Here is a 23,611-nt window from a genome sequence, read left to right as displayed (position 1 = left end):
TACCCGCGCCTCTAGGGCAGAGGTAGGCTTCCCATCCCACTCCCTCATGTCCTCTCCTTGGTCACGCAAGGTAAACTGCCGGCTTCTCTTGCCAGCTAACCTACCCCGCACGCACCGGAGCCCCGCCCCGGGGAAAGCAGGGCATCACACGGATACCGTCAAGGCAAGCCTTCACTTTAATGCTGCGCAACACAGGGTTAAATAACCGTACACCCGCTACGCACGCGAACGCACCCGCACGCACCCGCCCCCTGCGCCCACCACGCACCTGCCCCTGTGCCCATGGACTTATCCGTGCCCGCCACGTACGGGGACGCACCTGCCCCCTGCGCCCATGGACCTATCCGCGCCTAGCACGTGAATCACCACGGACCGCCCCTCGTGCATACAGGCAGCCCTGCTAACGTTACCCCACAATTCCCCCCCGTATGCTAAATCATCCTGGTCTAATGGCTGGTACCCTGAGGTGGATGCCGCTATAACATAGTTGATCATGGATAGTCGCCTAGTGACCCCTCAACCATAGCATGCAAGAAACGTAACAGTAACAGAAACAAACAAAGCATTATCAAAGCAACTACTAGGATCCTCAAACCTATAGACACAATATTTCTTAGCCATCTAGGTAAACCGAACAGGTCTGGAAACTACCCCCAGTCCTTTAGGGCTTTGACGTTGAATACCAACTGGGCAGCATGCACACGCGTCTTCTCCAAGGCCAAGGAGGAGTTCTTGCTGAAGCCCAAACAGCAGTAACCCTGGAGACCTAGGACTCCCTCTAGGTCACTGCAACCGATGCCAGGCCTCGCAAGGGCATAATCTAATGCCAACTTCATTTGTGTCAGTCCTTCATTGTATGCTGCTAAAGCAGTCGCCGGTTCAGATATGGCGAGGGCTGTGCGGTTGGCATTCCCAAGAGCCCAACAGGCCACGCGCTATGCAAACCTGAGTAGAGTTGGCGCAGTTCGTGAACCGCTCCCAAAAGTTAGTCGTTATCACTTGCATTGGAAGACTCACAATCAGGATCAATCCCACTAGGATGAGCTGGAGAGCACAGCGCCGTTCAGTTACCCTGCCGATCCTCCAGCCACAGCTGTACCAACGGGGCCAGGATCCATCGGGTCCCCGCACCTGTGGAGATACAAGCATACCCTCGTCCCCATGTTAGCAAATCAGCGGGACCTTCCCAACGTGGGTCTTCTGGCAGGCGGTACCAGACCTTTGGGAGTGCCTTGCCCCCAAACAGCAGCTGACATGAGGAAAAATGGTTTTGGATAGGGGAAACGGATTGGGGGTTAGCGAAGGACATATGATTCAGTACCACAAGCGCTTCATCGACCAAGACCCCCGGCAAACCCCTCTCCCAAGCACGTTAGCTGTGCTTTCAGGGTTTTGTGTGTGCGTTCTACAATCGCTTGCCCGGTGCTGTTCAGAGGAATGCCAAACGTATGGCGGACTCCCCACGTCTGCAGGAAGTGGTGAAACACCCGTGATCGATAATTCAGCCCATTGTCGGTCTTTATCTCCTGAGGTACCCCTAGGCAGGCAAAAGCCCGGTTCAGGTGCGGGATGGATTTCTGTGTCGTGGACGTCGTGAATGGACACGAAGAAAGCTCGGGAGCAAGTGTCGACCGCAACATGAATGTATTTGAGACAGCCAAATGGCGCGTACTCTGCGATATCCACTTGCCATACCTGGTTCGGAGCATACCCCCGGGGGTTAATGCCTGGGTAGTATAAGGGCTGGTTCGGCTTTGCTGCTTGGCATGCTGGACAGGCTGCCACTACAGCCCGAGCCTGTGAGATGGGCAGTCGGAACTGACGTCGTATGGCATGCACGCCCTGATGTAGTATTCTCTGTGTCACTTTTGTAGGCAGGTGACCAAGCACGGAATGTTAATGATTATACCTAGTATGATGCCTAGTATCACAACTCTGATTTTAGCCAAGGATAGCAACCACCCAGTTATGCCACACACAAGCTTAGCCAATAAAGTTACTGGTCACACGTTATACATATTCATGATTATGAAGCAAAACTAAGTTTCACTGCCTTCTAGTAATTTTCTACTACGGCATTCTTCTACTATTACAGACATAACAACTCCAGCAACCTTCTTATCTACAAGGCCAGTGACTAGTTTTTTGCAAGCCTCTGTTGAAACAAGCCATAAATTCTGCTAACAATGTTTTGTGTCTTAAAGCTTCCCTTCTCATTCCATGGCTTTCTTCCAGCGAGCATGATTGTATCCCTCTCCCAAGGTCGGTGTGCTTTCACTGACACCGTACTGGCTCAAGAAATACCCACATCTCCCTCTTCTTTGTTTATGAGAAGAGGCTTGTTTCAACGCTTTATCTATTAAAGTCTGCACACATTTCAACACACACGGAATACAGATCAAAATACATATATAAAAAGAATGAATAAGCATCCTGCAGCTATTTGTAATAAGCTTTTATCAATCCACCAAAAAGATTTCTGAATATATCAAAATCATCACTTTGTTGCTGTTTTTGTACTCCTTTTTGCAAGTTTTGAATACTTTTGTGAATAGATTCCAAATAATCAGACAGATTCATGCAGCAAAGCCCATCAAAATCCTGACAACCATGATTTTGTACTAAAAAAAAAAAAAATCTACTACTGATTTATTCTGTTACCAACCCGACTACGCCAAAGACACCGCTGAGCAAGAGGATGTTTATCAGCGGGGTCAGAGCAGAGAAAGGAGGCAGGCGCAGCACCTTCAGGGTGTCCCCTGTTGTAAATAAAGTGTGCTCTGGGTCCCTCCCCTCTCCTCCACTCATAGCCATCTCTGTTTATACCCTCAGCAGATTCAGTGAAAGAGTAGTGACTAGACGTTGCTGCATGCGTGGCCAGCGCACACAACAAGGCCTGTCAAATATGTGCTCTGCAGGCTAACAGCGGTTCTGTTTTGTAAAGTAGCACAGTGTATAGAATCTACATCAGTTAGCAGCGTTGATAGTGCCGATGCAGTTGTATGCGTTTGCTTAGCAAGCCAACAGCCCAATTTATTTAGCGTAGCTAATGCCTGGGCACTTGCCACATCAAGTGCAAAGATTGAAGCAGCAATAATTTCACCTGGTTTCCAAAACTCTGTATTATCTTGGCCATCAGATTCAATGCTATGTGTACTTCGTTTAGGTCTTTTATGCTGTCAGGATTTTGATATGTGCTCGCGTGATTACACCATGCTGTGCCATTGCAATGTATAGGTCTTAAAGCATTTACAATCATTACCCCTCTAGTAACATTAGCTCCTGAATAGTTAAAGAAAATAGGCACAAGTCCATCTTTAGGGATCCCAAAAGTTCCATCTTTTGTAATTTAGCACTCAGCACTCGCGGCTGCTGTTGTTTTACACAGAGTTGCCGTCCTACCGCTATCTGATCTGGCAGATTGCCCAAGCATGTTCTGAAAGGCTTATTTGAAGATGATACAGACAGACAAATGGCGCCCCACCCTGTGGCACCAGCCATAGTTACCCACACGTTTGTTCTTTCCGTGACTGATGTCCATGGGGCTGCCACACAGCTTGTTAACAATCCGACGAACGCAAGGCAGCTTGGAGCGCTGGTCGTACCCATCGTGCAGGGATCCACTTGTTCACTGCCCCTGTAGAGACACAAGCATATCCTTTCCCCCACGTCATAAGAGGGAATGGTCCTTCCCAATTACCTGTTTCCAGATTCTTTACCATCACTGGAGCTTGCCCTCGGATGGCCTCATGTACAGTAGATGATCCAAAATGTTTCTGTATTGGGGAAGAATTGTCACTCCAGTGATTTAGAAAATTGAGCACATACATTGCTTTTGCTAGCTTTTTGTTTGTTCCTACCTTTTTTTTTTTTTTTGAAACTGGTCATACAACAAAGGATTATTAATTTCCTTTAACCTTGTCCATTCAGCGCATTGTATCACATTGACCACATAGGCAGAATCGGAGACAACATTGAGGGATTCATCTTTCCACTTATACAAGGCTCGTACCACCGCCGCAAGTTCTACAATTTGGGTTGAACCTTCTACCAATTGTACGTCATGATGCCACTTATCACTTTTCTTCCACACAATCATAGATTTGTGTGTTTTTCCTGATCCATCTGTAAACATTGTCAAAGCAATTTTTTATGGGAGTGCAACTTAAATGAGTTGCTGGATACACATTAATTCTCTTAAAAATTGCAGCATTGGTTGCTTAGGCCAATGAATGGAGACCTGTAGCAAAGCTGTTTCTGGAGTCAGTCTCCTAGGAGAGGTTAAATCTGCGTCTCCCTTACGTATCTGGAATAGTGGAGAAAGCAATTCCGTATAGAGGCCTAATACCAGGCGTACCCAGTTGATAGCTCCCAGCAATTTCTGCACATCGTTTAAGGTAAACACTGTTTGAAGGATTTTTAACTTTTGCAGCCTAATTATTTTTTTCCATAATTTGCCAGCCGAAATACTCCTAGGGACATACCTTTTGAATTTTTTCTTGAGCAATAACCAATTTAAATTGGGATAATGCACTGGTGATATCATTAAGAACTTTGTCCACCAAAGAATCATCGGGTGCTGCAATTAAGATATCATCCCTATAATGATAAATGAGGCTATTCCTATGCAAGCGCCTTACCGGTGCTATGGCCTGTGTGACGTACCATTGGCGGATGGTTGGACTATTTTTCATACCCTGCGGAAGTACCGTCCACTGATATCGCTAATTGGGTTCTCCTGCATTGATTGAAGGCACAGAAAATGTGAATAGTGGAGCACCCTCAGGATGTAAAGGCATAGTGAAAAAAACCAAAACCAATCTTTTAAATCAATAATGATAACATTCCAATCTCGAGGTATCACTGAAGGAGATGGTAACCCCTGTTGCAAAGGTCCCAGATCCTCAATTACTGAATTTACTGCCCTTAAATCCTGTGAGAGTCGTCATTTACCCGATTTGTCTGTATTACAGACACGGGTGTATTCTAGGAACTGTCTGTTGGCTGTATGTGTCCAAGTTGTAATTGCTTGTCAACTCATTCAAATGTTGCAGCTTTTTTTTTTTTTTTTTTTGCTAAAGGCCACTGGTCAACTCAGACGAGAGTATCTGTAACCATGGCAGGTTGGTTTTTTTTTTTGGTTTTTTTTTTTTTGGGTTTTTTTTTTTTTTTGGGTAAGCTGCCCCCGCCCTGCCGGATGGGGGGGCGGGGGGGTGGCGCCTGGCAGCGGCCGCAAAAACAGGGAAATATCCTTAAAGCCACTGCCACAGGCAAAACAGACTCGACCTGGGGAAAACCACTCATCTGTTACTAAAACCAAAGCAGGACAATGAGAAAGGGAACAAGACAACCTCTCCCCACACACCCCCCCCCCCACCCCCGCCCGGTCTCAGCACCATCTCCATCAACTCCGTCAACGGTGCCGTGTGCACCGGACAATGCACATCTTTACCCAACGCCTTTAATACCTTCACTGTATCAGAGATGGATGCCATCCTAACAGCAGGCAGGCACGACCGCCGCGCGGCCCCAGCTCAAAACCGTCCGGACCTGTCACACGTCGGGGTCACCACTTGCCGGCTCTCTTGCCAGCTAACCTACCCCGCACGCACCGGAGCCCCGCCCCGGGGAAAGCAGGGCATCACACGGGTACCGTCAAGCCAAGCCTTCAATTTAATGCTGCGCAACACAGGGTTAAATACCCGGACACCCGCTGCGCACGCGAACGCACCCGCCCCCTGCGCCCGTGGATCTATCCGTGCCCGCCACGCACCTGCCCCTGCGCCCATGGACTTATCCGTGCCCACCACGTACGTGGATGCACCTGCCCCTGCGCCCATGGACTTATCCGTGCCCGCCACGCACCTGCCCCCTGCGCCCATGGACTTATCCGTGCCCACCACGTACGTGGACGCACCTGCCCCCTGCGCCCATGGACCTATCCGCGCCTAGCGCGCGAATCACTGCGGACCGCCCCTCCTGCATACATGCAGCCCTGCTAACGTTACCCCACAGTAAACCACAGGGTACCTCACCATGTGTACCATTTCTCTTGAGCAGGTGTCGTAGTTCAGCCCTGATCAGGACCAGACTATGCAGTCTCTCTAGAACTGCTGTCCCAGCGGGCCCTCCACAGGCCACAGCTGCCTTCAGGCATCCACCTCCCCAGGTACGGGGTCCTTCACGGGCTCCAAGAGGATCTCTGCTCCTCTGTGGACCTCCATGGGCTGCAGGTGGATCTCTGCTCCTCCATGGACCTCCATGGGCTGCAGGGGGACAACCTGCTCCACCATGGTCTTCACCACAGGCTGCAGGGGAATCTTGGCCAGGAGCCGCGTTACTCCTCCCCCTCCTTCTGAACTGACCTTGGCATCTGCAGCCGTTCCTCACAACAGGCTGGCAGATGCCTCTCAGGATCTTTTTACATCTCATTCACTTCTCATCTCCTCTCCACTTCTTGCAGCCGGGCCGGGCCGAGTCGGGCCCAGTCGGCTGCCTGGCGAGAGGCCAGAGGGTGAGGCCTGCAAGGCCCATGAGGCCTGCGCCTCCCCCTCTGCGCCTCTGCCCCCACTCAGCTTCTTCACATCTTCTCTATAATTTTTTTTTGTTGTTGTTTTCCACTTCTTAAATACGTTGTCGCAGAGGCGTTATCAGGGAACATTCTGCTACCAATTGGCTCGGCCTTGGCCAGCAGCGGGTCCGCCCTAGGCCCGGCCGAGTCCACTGAACAAAGGGGAGCAACTTCTAGCAGTTTCCTACAGAAGCTACCACCTTAGGCCCCCCTCACTAAAAACCACGACAGCAGGGAAACATTTACTCCTAATAGCTGAAATATTGGCCCATACCAGTGGGGAATGGGACATATCTGCTTTGAATTGCTGGAACTCCTGGGATAGTTTCTCCACAGCCGAGACACAGGCCCTTAGGGAGGAAGACAGGCTTTCCTTGTACTGCCAGAGTCGGCCAACCAGTCCATCCACTGTTTCTTCCTCTCCATCTTTCCAGGTCATAACTGCCAATGAGTTGGCATATGATGATGGTGCACTTCGAACAAACCTCCGCCACATTGGTTTTGTGCACCTGGCTTCATCTGGATCCTTAGGTAACTGCTCATGGTCCAGATCATCATAAATGACCTCCAGCACAGCCAGGTCCCTCAGGTACTGGATACCCCTCTCCATGGTGGCCCACTTGCCTGGGTGACACATTACATCCTCCTTGAAAGGATACCTCTCCTCCACACCTGACAGGAGTCACCTCCAGAGGCTGAGGGCTGGTGTCCCTTTTCCGACTGCTTTGTCAATGCCTCCTTCTCTAGAAATGGATCCCAGTGGCCTAGCTTCTCTGCCCTCTAATTCCAAGCTATGGGCCCCATTATCCCAGCACCGCAGCAGCCAGCTGATAATGTGCTCACCAGGATGACGGCTAAAATCTTTTCTCATGGCTCGCAGCTCGCTCAGGGATAGAGATCAGGTGCTCACTGTCTCATTTAGGAGTTCTTCCTCTGAGGAAGAGCCTACCTGCCAAGTTCTTCCTCAGCATGAAGCAAATAAACCTTCCTCTTCTTCCTCCTGCTCCCTCCTAAAAGGGGCTTCTTCATCCCTCACTAAACGAGCTGACTTCCACTTCTAAGTCCTCTTGTATACAGGGGCAACTGATACCAGCACGGGTTCACCCTCTGATTCAGCTGCAATGCCTGTTGCTGGGGTTTGAGTCCCTACATTGCAGGTCAGTTTGTTCTCCCTCACACCATGCCACGTATTACTATCTTGCCTTAGGGTAAGTCTCAGGAGGAGATTCCCAAGAAGTGGTTTTGCAGCCCTAGACAAGACTTGGCACACATTCAAGATACATAACAACAACATCATAGTGGCTTGAATATCCCCCAGATCTTTAGAGTTCTCAAAAAGTGGTTTAACTGCCCTGGAAGTGAAAGAATTGAGGAAGTCATCCACATAGGAATACCAATTTATCTCTAAGGCCATTGATGTCACCATGTCATAGATTTGTTATACTACGCAATATCAAAGGATAATTCTCATCATTTTCCCTGAGGCGATAAACACCACCACCAGGAACACACAGTACATATAGGAGTGTAGACAACACCACCACATGACTAACCACTGCAACACCATGACCAATAACTAATGACCAATACAATAAGCGTGTATAAACAGATTTGTTTCAAGCAACTGAAGTCAGATCTGTTATCTCAACCCTTCGAGCCCCACATTGGGCACCAAAATAACTGTCATAGTTTAGCCCTGACCAGGACCAGACTACACAGTCTCTCTCTCACTACCCCCACCCTCCAGGGGGACAGAAGGGAGAATTGATAAACAAAAGGCAGCAAAAAAACGTGGGTTGAGATGAAACAAAAAAATACATTTAACAGCAATAACAGAAAAAAAAACAAAACAGTGATAGAATACAAACACAGTACAATGGCTTACAACAAATCTCCACACACAGTTTCTTCCCACATAGCAAGAGACCCTCCTCACTGATACAGTGAGCAGGGTGTCCCATGGGATGGAACAGCCCTTGCGCCAATTTGGGGAAACTTACCCCAGCTGTTGGCTAATCAGTAACCTAGCCCAGCTGGGTGCCCCAGCCACAGGGGCCACCAGCTCCTGTTCTCCTCCCAGCTCACGTGAATGTTAACTCTCCTAGACAGAACCAGGATAACCATAATGCTTGAACTTGATTATAAAAAAAGCTTTATATTTCCTAAAACCTAGCAAACCATGTCAGAAGCATACTCATTTTAGACCATGATTATGCTTTCATTTCTATTTGTCTTACTTGCAAGCACTTAAAGAACTTTTCTGTCAAAATCACTGAATGTAAATCTCCATCCACCAACTTAGTTATACTATCAAATTCTTAAAAAATAGATTGTCATGGTTTAGCTCCTCTCAGGACCAGACTACGCAGTCACTCTCTCACTCTCCCCACCCTCCAAGTGAATAGGGAGACATAATATAAGAAAAAAGGCTCGAGGTTCGAAATAAGGACAGGGAGAGATCACTGAATTTACCATTATGGACAAAACAGACTCAACTTGGGGAAAACTATTCATTTATTATTAAAATCAAAGCAGGATAATGAGACAGAAAACAAGATAACTTCCCCTCACTCCTCCCTCTTCCCGGATGTCCTGGTTTCAGCAGGGATGGAGTTAATTTTCCTCTCAGTAGCCAGTGTGTTTTGGATTTCAGATGTGAAGATTGTTGATAAAACACCCTGATGATTTGAGCTGTTGTGAATGAGACCAAGGACACTGTCCAGCTTTCCAAGTCTTACTAATGTGCAGATGCAGGAAGCTGGGAGAAAGACAGACAGAATAATTGCCCCAAACTGGCCAAAGAGAGTATTCCATGCTATAAACGTCATGCTCAGTATATAAGTGGGGGTTGGCCAGGATAGGTATCTGCCTTCCTGGCATCCATCTTTCTCTCTCTCCCTCGCTGGCATGATTCCCTCTACCTTGCTGGCTCCCTTTTTGTTTTTTGTTTTGCTTGCTGCTCAGTTTCATTTCCCTGATCATGAGGGACGCGAGACGGCGCGGAGGGGACGGGGGTTGGTGCTCCGGTGGTCTGCCTCGTTTGGCCGGGAGCCTCTGATGGTGGTAGAGGGGCGATGGAATTTGGGTGTACTCCCCTGTGTATCACGCCTTCCTTGCCGGAGGAGCCTGACCCGAAAGAACAACCCCCCAAATACGAGGACACAGAAATGCCCTCTGTCTCTCCTTCTGCCCCATCGGCTCCACCGCTTGTGGATTCGCGGAGGGGCTATAGTGAGGCGGGAGCCAGTTTCGAGGTGGCGCCCGAGGAGTCGCGGGGCGCGGAGCGGGGTCCGAGCGCTTTCCCGGTGGGGAAAAGAGCCGCGGTCCCCGAGACCAAGGATAAAGCGGCGGGTGATAGAGCCGCGGTCCTCCAGACCAGAACGACGAGAAGCACTGCTTCAAAGGAACATAAATCAGTTTTAACGAGTCTAACAAAAGTGTTAGAGGAACAGAACTGTGCTATTAATAACACTGACCTGAAGAGCTTGTTGACTTGGGTGTCCGCTCACGTATCAAACGCAAACCTCTGTAATATCTATACAGAGGGCTCCTGGAACACCATAGGTATTGGACTGTGGGACTGTGCAACGCGGGGTGACCCTGCTGTTCAAAGGTTATTACCGGTGTGGCGTGTGATGTTTGAAGCCTTGAAGAATCACACGCAGAAAGGAGATTCAACAGCACCCGTTACCCCGTCCGCTCCTTCGTCCATGGAAACAAAGACTAACAGCGAGCCGGAAAATCCCTTTGATCCAGGTCCCATAGATCCGGAAAAGGAGCCTTCGGTCTTTGGAGCTTCCTCGCTATAGAGGTGGCGTGTTTGTGTGTGTGTGTATAAGCATGAAGTGAATGGTATGGAATAAGGGGTGAATACTGTCTTGGTTTTAGCAGGGATGAAGTTAATTTTCCTCTTAGAAGCTTTGGATTTTGTATGTGAAGAATGTTGATAAGAATGCTCTGATGATTAGGGTTGTTGTTAATGAGACCAAGGACACTGTCTGGCTTTCCAAGTCTCGCTAACGTGCAGGTGCAGGAAGCTGGGCCAAAAAACAGACAGAGTATCGGTCATTTGGGCACCGAGTGGTGAGAAATAGTACATTGTTCATTTTGTATATATTAATGTTCTTATATTTTGTTATTATTGTAGATTTCCTCTTAGTAAACTGCAGCATAAGGTAGTGTGTGATTGGCTGACTGTGGCCCCCATTCCCTTCCTCCCTTCCCCCCCCTCCCTCCCCGTCCCGCTCAGGGGGCGAGGGAAGGAGGTAGGAAGATGGTGTTGAGACCGGGCAGAGGGAGGGGTGGGGAGAGGTTGTCTTGTTCCCTTTCTCATTGTCCTGCTTTGGTTTTAGTAATAGATGAGTGGTTTTCCCCAGGTCGAGTCTGTTTTGCCTGTTGCAGTGGCTTTAAGGATATTTCCCTGTTTTTGCGGCCGCCGCCAGGCGCCACCCCCCGCCCCCCCCCACCATCCGGCGGGGCAGCTTACCCCAAAAAAAAAAAAAGATGCAACATCTACTGTACATGATGTCATCCGAGGGCAAGCTCCGGTGATGGTAAAGAATCTGGAAACAGGTAATTGGGAAGGACCATTTCCTCTTATGACGTGGGGGAAAGGATATGCTTGTGTCTCTACAGGAGCAGTGAACAAGTGGATCCCTGCACGATGGGTACGACCAGCGCTCCAAGCTGCCTTGCGTTCGTCGGATTGTTAACAAGCTGTGTGGCAGCTCCATGGACATCAGTCACGGAAAGAACAAACGTGTGGGTAACTATGGCTGGTGCCACAGGGTGGGGCGCCATTTGTCTGTCTGTATCATCTTCAAATAAGCCTTTCAGAACATGCTTGGGCAATCTGCCAGATCAGATAGCGGTAGGACGGCAACTCTGTGTAAAACAACAGCAGCCGCGAGTGCTGAGTGCTAAATTACAAAAGATGGAACTTTTGGGATCCCTAAAGATGGACTTCTGCCTATTTTCTTTAACTATTCAGGAGCTAATGTTACTAGAGGGGTAATGATTGTAAATGCTTTAAGACCTATACATTGCAATGGCACAGCATGGTGTAATCACGCGAGCACATATCAAAATCCTGACAGCATAAAAGACCTAAACGAAGTACACATAGCTTTGAATCTGATTGCCAAGATAATATAGAGTTTTGGAAACCAGGTGAAATTATTGCTGCTTCAATCTTTGCACCTGATGTGGCAAGTGCCCAGGCGTTAGCTATGCTAAATAAATTGGGCTTTTGGCTTGCTAAGCAAACGCATACAACTGCATCGGCACTATCAACGCTGTTAACTGATGTAGATTCTATACGCTATGCTACTTTACAAAACAGAACCGCTGTTAGCCTGCAGAGCACATATTTGACAGACCCTGTTGCATGTGCTGGCCACGCATGCAGCAACACCTAGTCAGTACTCTGCCACTGAATCTGCTGAGGATAAAACGGGGGTGACTCGGGGCGGGGAGGGGGAGAAGACCCAGAGCACACTTTATTTACAACAGGGGATGCCCTGAAGGTGCTGTGCCTGCCTCCTTTCTCTGCTCTGACCCTGCTGATAAACATCCTCTTGCTTGGCGGTGTCTTTGGCGTAGTCGGGTTGGTAACAGAATAGATCAATAGTAGATTTTTATTATTAGCACAAAATCATGGTTGTCAGGATTTTGATGGGCTTTGCTGCATGAATCTGTCTGATCATTCGGAATCTATTCATAAAAGTATTCAAAACTTGCAAAAAGGAGTACAAAAACTGCAACAAAGTGATGATTTTGATATATTCAGAAATCTTTTTGGTGGATTGATATAAGCTTATTACAAATAGCTGTAGGATGCTTATTCATTCTTTTTATATATGTATTTTGATCTGTATTCCGTGTGTGTGTTGATATGTGTGCAGACTTTAATAGATAAAGCGTTGAAACAAGCCTCTTCTCATAAACAAAGAAGAGAGAGATGTGGGTATTTCTTGAGCCAGTACGGTGTCAGTGAAAGCACACCGACCTTGGGGGAGGGATACAATCATGCTCGCTGGAAGAAAGCCATGGAATGAGAAGGGAAGCTTTAAGACACAAAACATTGTTAGCAGAATTTATGGCTTGTTTCAACAGAGGCTTGCAAAAAACTAGTCACTGGCCTTGTAGATAAGAAAGTTACTGGAGTTGTTATGTCTGTAATAGTAGAAGAATGCCGTAGTAGAAAATTACTAGAAGGCAGTGAAACTTAGTTTTGCTTAGCAATCATGAATATGTATAACGTGCTCAGTAACTTTATTGGCTAAGCCCGTGTGTGGCATAACTGGGTGGTTGCTATCCTTGGCTAAAATCAGAGTTGTGATACTAGGCATCACACTAGGTATAATCATTAACATTCCGTGCTTGGTCACCTGCCTACAAAAGTGACACAGAGAATACTACATCAGGGCGTGCATGCCATACGACGTCAGTTCCGACTGCCCATCTCACAGGCTCGGGCTGTAGTGGCAGCCTGTCCAGCATGCCAAGCAGCAAAGCCGAACCAGCCCTTATACTACCCAGGCATTAACCCCCGGGGGTATGCTCCGAACCAGGTATGGCAAGTGGATATCGCAGAGTACGCGCCATTTGGCTGTCTCAAATACATTCATGTTGCGGTCGACACTTGCTCCCGAGCTTTCTTCGTGCCCATTCACGACGTCCACGACACAGAAATCCATCCCGCACCTGAACCAGGCTTTTGCCTGCCTAGGGGTACCTCAGGAGATAAAGACCGACAATGGGCCGAATTATCGATCACGGGTATTTTGCCACTTCCTGCAGACGTGGGGAGTCCGCCATACGTTTGGCATTCCTCTGAACAGCACCGGGCAAGCGATTTTAGAACACGCACACAAAACCCTGAAAGCACAGCTAACGTGCTTGGGAGAGGGGTTTGCCGGGGGTCTTGGTCGATGAAGCGCTTGTGGTACTGAATCATATGTCCTTCGCTAACCCCCAATCCGTTTCCCCTATCCAAAACCATTTTTCCTCATGTCAGCCACTGTTTGGGGGCAAGGCACTCCCAAAGGTCTGGTTCCGCCTGCCAGAAAACCCAGGCTGGGAAGGTCCCGCTGATCTGTTAACATGGGGACGAGGGTATGCTTGTATCTCCAAGGTGCGGGGACCCGATGGATCCTGGCCCCGTTGGTACAGCTGTGGCTGGAGGATCAGCAGGGTAACCGAGTGGCGCTGTGCTCTCCAGCTCACCCTAGTGGGATTGATCCTGATTGTGAGTCTTCCAATGCAAGTGATAACGACTAACTTTTGGGAGCAATTCACGCATTACACCAGCTCTACTCAGGTTTGCATAGCGCGTGGCCTGTTGGGCTCTTGGGAATGCCAACCGCACAGCCCTCGCCATATCTGAACCGGCGACTGCTTTAGCAGCACACGACGAAGGACTGACACAAATGAAGTTGGCATTAGATTATGCCCTTGCGAGGCCTGGCATCGGTTGCAGTGACCTAGAGGGAGTCCTAGGTCTCCAGGGTTACTGCTGTTTGGGCTTCAGCAAGAACTCCTCCTTGGCCTTGGAGAAGACGCGTGTGCATGCTGCTCAGTCAAAGCCCTAAAGGACTGGGGTAGTTTCCAGACCTGTTTGGTTTACCTGGATGGCTAAGAAATATTGTGTCTATAGGTTTGACAATCCTAGCAGTTGCTTTGATAATGCTTTGTTTGTTTCTGTTACTGTTACGTTTCGTGCATGCTATGGTTGAGGGGTCACTAGGCGACTATCCATGATCAACTATGTTATAGCGGCATCCACCTCAGGGTACCAGCCATTAGACCAGGATGATTTAGCATACGGGGGGGAATTGTGGGGTAACGTTAGCAGGGCTGCCTGTATGCAGGAGGGGCAGTCCGCGGTGATTCGCGCGCTAGGCGCAGATAGGTCCATGGGCGCAGGGGGCAGGTGCGTCCCCGTACGTGGTGGGCACGGATAAGTCCATGGGCTCAGGGGCAGGTGCGTCCACGTACGTGGTGGGCACGGATAAGTCCATGGGCGCAGGGGGCAGGTGCGTCCACGTACGTGGTGGGCACGGATAAGTCCATGGGCGCAGGGGCAGGTGCGTGGCGGGCACAGATAGATTCATGGGCGCAGGGGGCGGGTGCGTTCGCGTGCGCAGCGGGTGTACGGGTATTTAACCCTGTGTTGCGCAGCATTAAATTGAAAGCTTGGCTTGGCGGTATCCGTGTGATGCCCTGCTTTCCCCGGGGCGGGGCTCCGGTGCGTGCGGGGTAGGTGAGCCGGCAAGAGAAGCCTGCAGGCTACAAGGCTCAACACCTCCCCCTCTCTGCCCCTGCTTCAGGTTCTTCACATTTTTTTTTTTTTTTCTTCCTGTTTTTCCCCTTCTTAAATACGTTATCGCAGAGCTGTTATCAGGGAACATTCTGCTACAAATTGGCTCAGTCTTGGCCAGCAACAGGTCTGCTCCAGTCCCGTCCGAGTCCACTGAACAAAGGGGAAACTTCTAGCCTCCGTAGCCTCCCCTCACTAAATAAAACCAGAACATAGGTATAGATACAACTTTGTTATAGTATGTGAAAACCATTTACAGTTAACCTGTTTTTAACACTGCCAGAGATACAATAAAAATAAGATCTTAACAGTAGGAGCTAACTATATTTCAGTATCTTTACAGTCCGAGCATACCTTATTGGTAATGCTCTTTCAGCATTTGAAGATGTTTTAAAAACGACAAAAATTTTAGTTCAGTTTTATTTGCATGCTGTTCTTCTGAGGTAACAATGAAGTGTGAAGGAGATTTTAGTAGTATGTAAATTTGAATAACGTCTTCACTGCATTAAATCATTTCTCCATATTGAATGCGTTAATTCGTGTTGTTGTTTGTTTTTTTTTAATCAGGTATGCTGGGCAGATGGGATGACAGTCAAAGATTTTTGTCTGACCACCCCTATCTTGTATGTGAAGAAACAGCTAAATATCTCATTTTATGGTGTTTTCATCTAGAAGCTGAACAGGTACTAGGAAGACTTTAAACTACTTTAAAGTATGCAGTTTCCCACTTACAGTTCAGAAAAACTGTCAAAATTGATGAAGCATTTAATTACTCTTCTCTCTGTCTTCCCATGTCCATGTTATCTTATTAAAGGAAATCTCCAAAACACATTACTACAGTCTCAGTTAATTAACAGTCCCTTTGCTTCTGTCAGCATCAGTTTTTTTCTCTTTAGGAATCAAATGCAAAGATGTTGCTGAATTTTAGATAGAGTTATACTTCTAAAGATTATTTTCTGTAATTATGTCATTTCTCTTTTCAGAAAAGAGCTCTAATGGAACAAATAGCACACCAAGCAGTTGTGATGCAGTTTATTATAGAAATGGCTAGAAGTTGTAATGTGGATCCAAGAGGCTGTTTTCGTCTATTTTTCCAAAAAGCCAAAGTAAGTCAGAACTTCTATAACATTAAGAGAAACTCTTGATTCCCTTGCAAGGGATCAGTGTTGTGAAGGAGCTTTCTTCCTGAGAGATGGAGGTTAAATATGTTACTGACTGAATCAAGCTTAAGGGGAAGTGTTTTTTTGTTGGCAGTTCATTCTAGGATTCATGTAGTTCTGATCTTGAGAATGGAAGTTCCATGGATTCTTTTTAGGCCAGACGGAAAGCAGAACATAGCATGGGAACTACAGGAGTGTGGAATAGTGAACTACCACCTAAATTACAGTGGCAAATATGAATGTGTCTGAGGACTGAGTGTCCTATTTTGCTTATCATAATGCGTCTCTATGCAGTTCATGGCAGAGCCAAATTTGGAGTCTATTTCTCTTCATTCAGTCATAGGTAGCTCTGGAATGCTGGGAGAGGAAGAGAGAGATGTGTGTTCTGGTTTTATTTAGTGAGGGGGGACTACAGTGGTAGCTTCTGTAGGAAACTGCTAGAAGTTGTTTCCCCTTTGTTCAGTGGACTCGGCCGGGCCTAGGGCGGACCTGCTGCTGGCCAAGGCCGAGCCGATTGGTAGCAGAATGTTCCCTGATAACGCCTCTTTGATAATGTATTTAAGAAGGGGAAAAACAGGAAGGAAAAAAAAAAAAAAGAGAAGATGTGAAGAAGCTGAAGCAGGGGCAGAGAGGGGGAGGTGTCGAGCCTTGTGGGCCTTGCAGGCCTCACCCTCTGGCCTCCCACCAGGTGGCTGTCTGGGTGCGACTCAGCCCGGCCTGGCTGCAAGAAGTGGAGAGGAGATGCGATGTGAAGAGAAACTGAGAGGTGTCTGCCTGCCTGTTGTGAAGAATTTCTTGTGAGAGGAACGGCTGCAGACGCCAAGGTTGGTGAAGAAGGAGGGGGAGGAGTAATGTGGCTCCTGGCCAAGATTCCCCTGCAGCCTGTGGTGCAGCCCATGGTGAGGCAGGCTGTGCCCCTGCAGCCCATGGAGGCCCACGGAGGAGCAGAGATCCACCTGCAGCCTGTGGAGGACCCCATGCTGGGGCAGGTGGATGCCTGAAGGAGGCTGTGGCCCGTGGAGGGCCCGCTGGGACAGCTGTTCTGGAGGGACTGCACCCCGTGGAAGAGATGACCCACGCCAGAGCAGTTTCACAAAGGACTGTGGTGCGTGGGTGGGACCCCACGATGGAGCAGGGGAGGAATGTGAGGAGTGTTTCCCCTATGATAAAGCAGCGGTGTAAAACAACATGTGATGGACTGACCGTAACCCCCATTCCCTCTTCCCCCCTGTGCCGCTTGTGTGGGAAAGGAGGTAGAGATAATGTTAAGCTCAGGAAGAGGGAGGGGTGGGGAGAGGTTATCTTGTTTTCTGTCTCATTATCCTGCTGTTTGTAGTAATAAATGAATAGTTTTCCTGAAGTCGAGTCTGTTTTGCCTGTAACGGTAACTTTAAGGATCTCTCCCTGTCCTTATCTCAAACCTTGAGCTTTTTTTTAAATTTGTATCATCTCTCCCTGTTCTCTCGGAGGGTGGGGGGAGTGAGAGAGAGACTGCGTAGTCTGGTCCCGATCAGGGCTGGACTACGACAATCTGAGAAGACTGAAGCTGCAGTTTGATGCAGGTTCTATATTAAGTTATACAAGACTGAAGAATCAAGTCATGCTGATCTTAATGCTGCCTTAAGGACTTAAGTTGACACCCACTTTGATTCATGCTTTACTTTTGATTTGAGTGCTGCCATGAGTATTTTTTCTCTTAAGGGTATTGGCTTCTGAGATGGAATAAAGGAAGGGTTAAAATTACATTTGTTTTGTTCTTACATGTTCTCAGATGAATGAATAATTCAGTTCCTATACTCATCAAATGCTAAATTCTCTCATTAAAACAAAACAAACAAACAAAACCCAGCATACCTGAATCTTCTTTTTAAGCTGACTGGGACTAATATTGTTATTGACTTGTCCAAGCCATTATCCTTCAATGACTGTAATATATAATCATAGGGTTAGGGTTGGAAGGGACCTTTAAAGGTCATCTAGTCCAACTCCCCTGCAAGGAGCAGGGACATCTCCAACCAGATCAGGTTGCTCAGAGCCCCGGCCAATCTGGCCTGGAATGTTTCCAGGGATGGGGCATCCACCACCTCTCTGGGCAACCTGGGACAGTGTTCCACCACCCTCATTGTAAAAAAAAATCTTCCTTATATCTAATGAGTCTACCTCCCTCTATTTTAAAACCATTACCCCTGATGAGTTTGTCCCCGAAATATATGCATTACTGCAGGTCGTCTTTTTAGCAATATGTATGCTTACAACTAGAAGTAAATCTGGCTGAGATGAAAAATATTTCACTCTTCTCTTTACAGGCAGGGGAAGAAGGCTATTTGGAAGCTTTTAAAAGTGAACTTGAAGCATTCAAATCAAGAGTGAGAATCTGTTCACAGTCTCAAGGCTTTCAAGCTATGTCAGTACAGAATCCCAGTGTCTATACTGGTATTGTAGAAGGACTGGAGTCATTGTCACAGGTAGGCTTTTTATTTCCAAAAATTAATATAACAGCTCTAATAGGAATAGTTTTTTGCTATGCTCTTGAGAAGACGTTCTTTTTGAGATCTAGGAATAGGCCTCTCTATACTTGGAGCACTGTCAGTTCTAAGGTGCACTATTATCAATATTCAAGAGGGATTGTTTCTCAAAGCTCTCACAATTTATAGTGTCAAAAGGCTTATGTTAGTTCAGTGCTCTTGAATAGTTGTGCTAAATGGAAAACTACATAATTAACCTGTTCAGGTACTAGAATTAAATACACTTTGTATCACAGGAGAGGAAATGAGCTTTCAACTGAAAATGACTAATCCCATTAATGGAAACCTACAGGTAATCAAATCTAAGGAAAATTTACACCGTGTTACAATATTCTGCCCTTCTTTTTATCTTTATCTTGGAGAACTGGGGTCTTTGGTTTCAGTGTTAGTAATGATCACATCTTTGACCGAAGAGAAAATTTTAAAAGCTTTTAAAAGCTATATGTTGGGGATGGAGACATGATTAAAAGTACTTTGAAATAAATTTAGTCAAGGTACCTGTTTGGTAAGATCTGGTAACTGAACCCTAAGTAAATGCTCCTTAAGGTGGTAGTACGCTAGCTAAATTTTAAGAAGCTTCTTGACATTCACATTATGATAACACTATCTGAGTTGGTTTTTTTAAGAAATTATATTTCAGTATGAACTTGTCTCATCTTAAGACAGACAAAATAAAGAGCTTGACTTAGTTCTCTGTAAGTGTATGTATGTATTGAGACTAAGCTTTAAATTCTTCATTTGTTGCAGAATGCAAATGATCAACAAGGTTGCATAAACAGAAGTGTCTGCAATTTAAACTCAATGTTACAGAAAGACGAAGAACCCAAAATGATGGACACAGTATAGCACTGTTAAGACTGAGGCAAAGAACTCTTTTTTTTTTTTTTATTTATTACAAAGAGAAGAATGTGGCTATTTTCTTGACACATTTTTATGGGTACTGCACTTTATTTTTGGTGCTACGAGGAGGGGGATTTAGAGGGAGGGTAATACAGAAATACATGTAATAATGTTTGAAAATGTGCTGCTAGGTTTTTGCTTCTCTATGAAGAATGGGGTTCTCATTGCCAAACATGAAACTGGATGTGTTTTATGCTATTAAATTTACCTTTTATGATTTTGGGAATTAAAGTATGAAAAAGAAATTGCACAAATACAATGTTTACAATAAGTGATAGATCTCTGGTGGAATCTGCTACTGTTATTAGATATGGGTATATCTTATTCTGTGACCTCACCTGGAGTACTGTACCAAGCTCTGGAGCCCCCAACATCAGAAGGACATGGACCAGTTGGAGAGGGTCCAGAGGAGGGCCACGAAGATGATAAGAGAGCTGGAGCACCTCTCCCATGAGCACAGGCTGAGAGAGTTGGGGCTGTTCAGCCTGGAGAAGAGGAGGCTCTGGGGAGACCTGATAGCGGCCTTCCAGTATCTAAAGGGTGCTTAAAAGAAAGATGAGGAGAAACTCTTTAGCAGGGCCTGTTGTGACAGGACTAGGGGTAATGGTTTCAAAATAGAGAGAGGTAGATTTAGATTGGATATTAGGAAAAAATTTTTTACACTGAGGTTTGTAGAACACTGGCCCAGGTTGCCCAGAGAGGTGGTGGATGCCCCATCCCTGGAAACATTCAAGGCCAGGTTGGCCGGGGCTCTGAGCAATCTGATCTGGTTGGAGATGTCCCTGCTCCTTGCAGGGGGGTTGGACTAGATGACCTTTAGAGGTCCCTTCCAACCCAAACCATTCTATGATTCTATGAATATTGGAGATCACAATTATACTCTTGCTATATTGCTGGTATAGCTCTTAAATCTGACTTTATCATTAATGAATTGGTATTACATCAGTACTGCAGATCTGGATTGCATCAATTAAAACAGTGGCTATCTACCTCTTCTAAGAGGATTTTAATGTTATATTTTGCTTTCATAAAAAAATCTTGTGTGTTGTTCCCCTCCCCGCCATATAACTAACAATTGCTTACATATGAACTTTGGGTTGTATGGTCACTGAGAAATGTTTTTTTTTTTTAATTTTTAAGACTTCTTTAGCTTAAATTAACTAAATTTGTAAAACTATTTTTTTTTAAGCTAGATCTGTAATGGAGTGAAAAGTATAAGATGAAGAGAACAAAAGGGTGTCACCGAAATGGGGAATCAAACTCCTTAACACCAATGGAGCATTAAGAAGCAGGCATTCCTTATTGTGGCGCCGGATGCACGGGGGATCCTGCCACCTAACATGCATGCCGGTCTGGAAATCTGGACAGAATATATTCAGTAATTTCACACATAATCATAAACAATTCCCAGAATATTGATACATAATCATCAGATTTTGTAATAATCATTATAATATTCCCCATCCACTTGCGCATTCTCAGTCTTTTGAGTCGAGGGTCTTCTGATGGTCTTGGGGGTCGTCAGAGCACCTCCTCCTGGAATTCGCTGGTTGAACCCCTCCTTAAAATCTCCATGTGTGGTCTTGAGAACAGGTCGTGGTATTCCTTGATCTTCTCTACCTCCAAAGTGATGGTTCAGGGCCTGTTTCACACTCCATCCTCGAGGCCTACCTTTCTTCTACTATCCCTCTTAATTAGCCCAGATATGCTGGGCTAACTTTTAACAAACAGAATAAAAAATTTTCCTGACAATCCTAAAACTACCAGTTCTCTCTAAGGATTAATAGATTACATATGAACTCTAGCCTATTGTTGTATTTCAGCCCCAATCCAGACCAGACTACGCAGTCTCTCTCTCACTCCCCCCACCCTCTGAGGGAACAGGGAGAGAGAATATAAGAAAAAAGGCTCGAGGTTTGAGACAAGGACAGGGAGAGATCCTTAAAGTCACCATTACTCTGCACAGCACAAAACCAACAGGACTTTCTGCTTGTCCTGGTTTTGGCAGGGATGGAGTTAATTTTCCTCTCAGTAGCTGAGGTGTTTTGGATTTCAGATGTGAAGATTGTTAATAAACACACTGATGTTATGAGTAGTTATTAAAGAGACCAAGGTCACTGTCTGGCTTTCCAGGTCTCGCTAATGTGCAGGTACAGGAAGTTGGGAGGGATATAGCCAGAATAATTGATCCAAACTGGCCAAAGAGAGTATTCCATGCCATAGACGTCACGCTCAGTATATAAATGGGAGTTGCCCAGGCTGGGTGGGGCACAGCTCGATCTCCCTTGCTCTCTCCTCTCTCTGCTCCTTTGCTTGCTGCTCGGTTTCATTTCCGTGATCACTGCTCGGGACGGGCTGTATCGGTCATTGGGACATCGGGTGGTGAGAAAACATACATTGTTCATTTTGTATATTTTAATATCTTTATATTCTGTTATTATTGTAGTTTTCCTTTGCTATTCTAGTAAACTGTCTTCATCTCAACCCACAAGTTTTCCTTTCTTCCCAGTTTTCTCCACCATGCCACTGGGGAGGGGGAGGCTGAACGAGAAACTGTGTGGTGACTCGGGCTAAACCACGACACTGCTCAACCTTCCTGGACCAGTAGTGATCTTCCCAATGGGAAGGGGAGACATAGTGAATGTACTGCTGGGGGGAGGGGGGAAGAGTGAGTGAGAGTGTAAGATACCCACCTGGAGTACTGTGTCCAGTTCTGGAGCCCCCAGCACAAGAAGGACATGGACCAGTTGGAGAGGGTCCAGAGGAGGGCCACGAAGATGATAAGAGGGCTGGAGCACCTCTCCTATGAACACAGGCTGAGAGAGTTGGGGCTGTTCAGCCTGGAGAAGAGGAGGCTCCGGGGAGACCTTAGAGCGGCCTTCCACTACCTCAAGGGGGCCTACAGGAAAGATGGGGAGAGGCTGTTTAGTAGGGCCTGTTGTGACAGGATGAGGGGTAATGGCTTTAAAGTAGAGGGGGGTAGATTTAGATTGGATATTAGGAAAAATTTTTTTACAATGAGGGCAGTAGAACACCGGAACAGGTTGCCCAGAGAGGTGGTGGATGCCCCATCCCTGGAAACATTCAAGGCCAGGCTGGATGAGGCTCTGAGCAACTTGATCTGGTTGGAGATGTCCCTGCTCCTTGCAGGGGGGTTGGACTAGATGACCTTTGAAGGTCCCTTCCAACCCTAACCATTCTATGATTTTATGTTCTAGTCTCAAATCAAATGAATTAATATATCACCAAAGTTGTTTCTAGTTCTGTTCTGCATATTTCCAGGAAGAATATATTAAATGTCAGGACAGGTAGAGATCATTCAAGTCACCATTACGGGCAAAACAGTCTCGACTTGGGGAAAACTATTTATTTATTATTATTAATAAAACCAAAGCAGGATAATGGGGAAGAGAACAAAAACCAACTTCCCTCATCCCTCTCTCTTCCCAGGCTTAACTTAATTTCAAATTATCTCTACCTCCTTCACACCCTGCCCCCCCCCCCCCCCCGAGCGGCACAGGGGGGCAATAGGGAACGGGGGTTGTGGGTAGTTCATCACATGTCGTTTTCCCTCGCTCCTTCCTCCTCAGGAGGAGAACTCCTCACATTCCTCCCCTGCTCCAATGTGAGGTCCCTCCCATGGTCTGCAGTTCTTCATGAACTGCTCCATCGCGGGTCCTTTTCCATGGGGTGCAGTCCCTCTAGAACGGCTGGCCCAGCACACGCCCTCCACTGACCACAGCCTCCTTCAGGCACCCGCCTGCCCCAACGTGGGGTCCTCCACAGGCTGCAGGTGGATCTCTGCTCCTCCGTGGACCTCCATGGGCTGCAGGGGGACAACCCGCTCCACCATGGTCATCACCACAGGCTGCAGGGGAATCTTGGCCAGGAGCAGCATTACTCCTCCCCCTCCTTCTTCACTGACCTTGGCGTCTGCAGCCGTTCCTCTCACAAGAAATTCTTCACAACAGGCAGGCAGATGCCTCTCAGGTTCTTTTCACATCTCCTCTCTTCACTTCTCTCGGCTGGGCCGGGGTGAGTTGGGCCCAGATGGCTGCCTGGTGGGAGGCCAGAGGGTGAGGCCTGCAAGGCCCACAAGGCTCACTCCTCCCTCTCTCTGCCCTCGCTTCTTTTT

General features: G+C 47.1%; 1 protein-coding gene across 1 annotated transcript in view; it reads left to right on the top strand.

Annotated features, from left to right (window-relative positions):
- Positions 1–19,422, top strand: part of LOC147596530 (hsp90 co-chaperone Cdc37-like 1) — a 40,718-nt gene extending 21,296 nt beyond the window's left edge. Inside the window, exons 5-8 of the mRNA XM_086769452.1 lie at positions 15,459–15,574; positions 15,875–15,997; positions 18,358–18,516; positions 19,324–19,422. Of these exons, the coding sequence (XP_086625578.1) occupies positions 15,459–15,574; positions 15,875–15,997; positions 18,358–18,516; positions 19,324–19,422 (497 nt within the window). The remainder of the gene's footprint in view (positions 1–15,458; positions 15,575–15,874; positions 15,998–18,357; positions 18,517–19,323) is intronic.
- Positions 19,423–23,611: the final 4,189 nt, after the last annotated feature.

Source organism: Chlamydotis macqueenii, chromosome W (genome assembly GCF_036417535.1).
Source record: "Chlamydotis macqueenii isolate bChlMac1 chromosome W, bChlMac1.mat, whole genome shotgun sequence".
Classification (NCBI taxonomy): domain Eukaryota; kingdom Metazoa; phylum Chordata; class Aves; order Otidiformes; family Otididae; genus Chlamydotis; species Chlamydotis macqueenii.
Note: the sequence above shows the minus strand (reverse complement) of the source record. Positions and strands in the feature narration are given on the sequence as shown.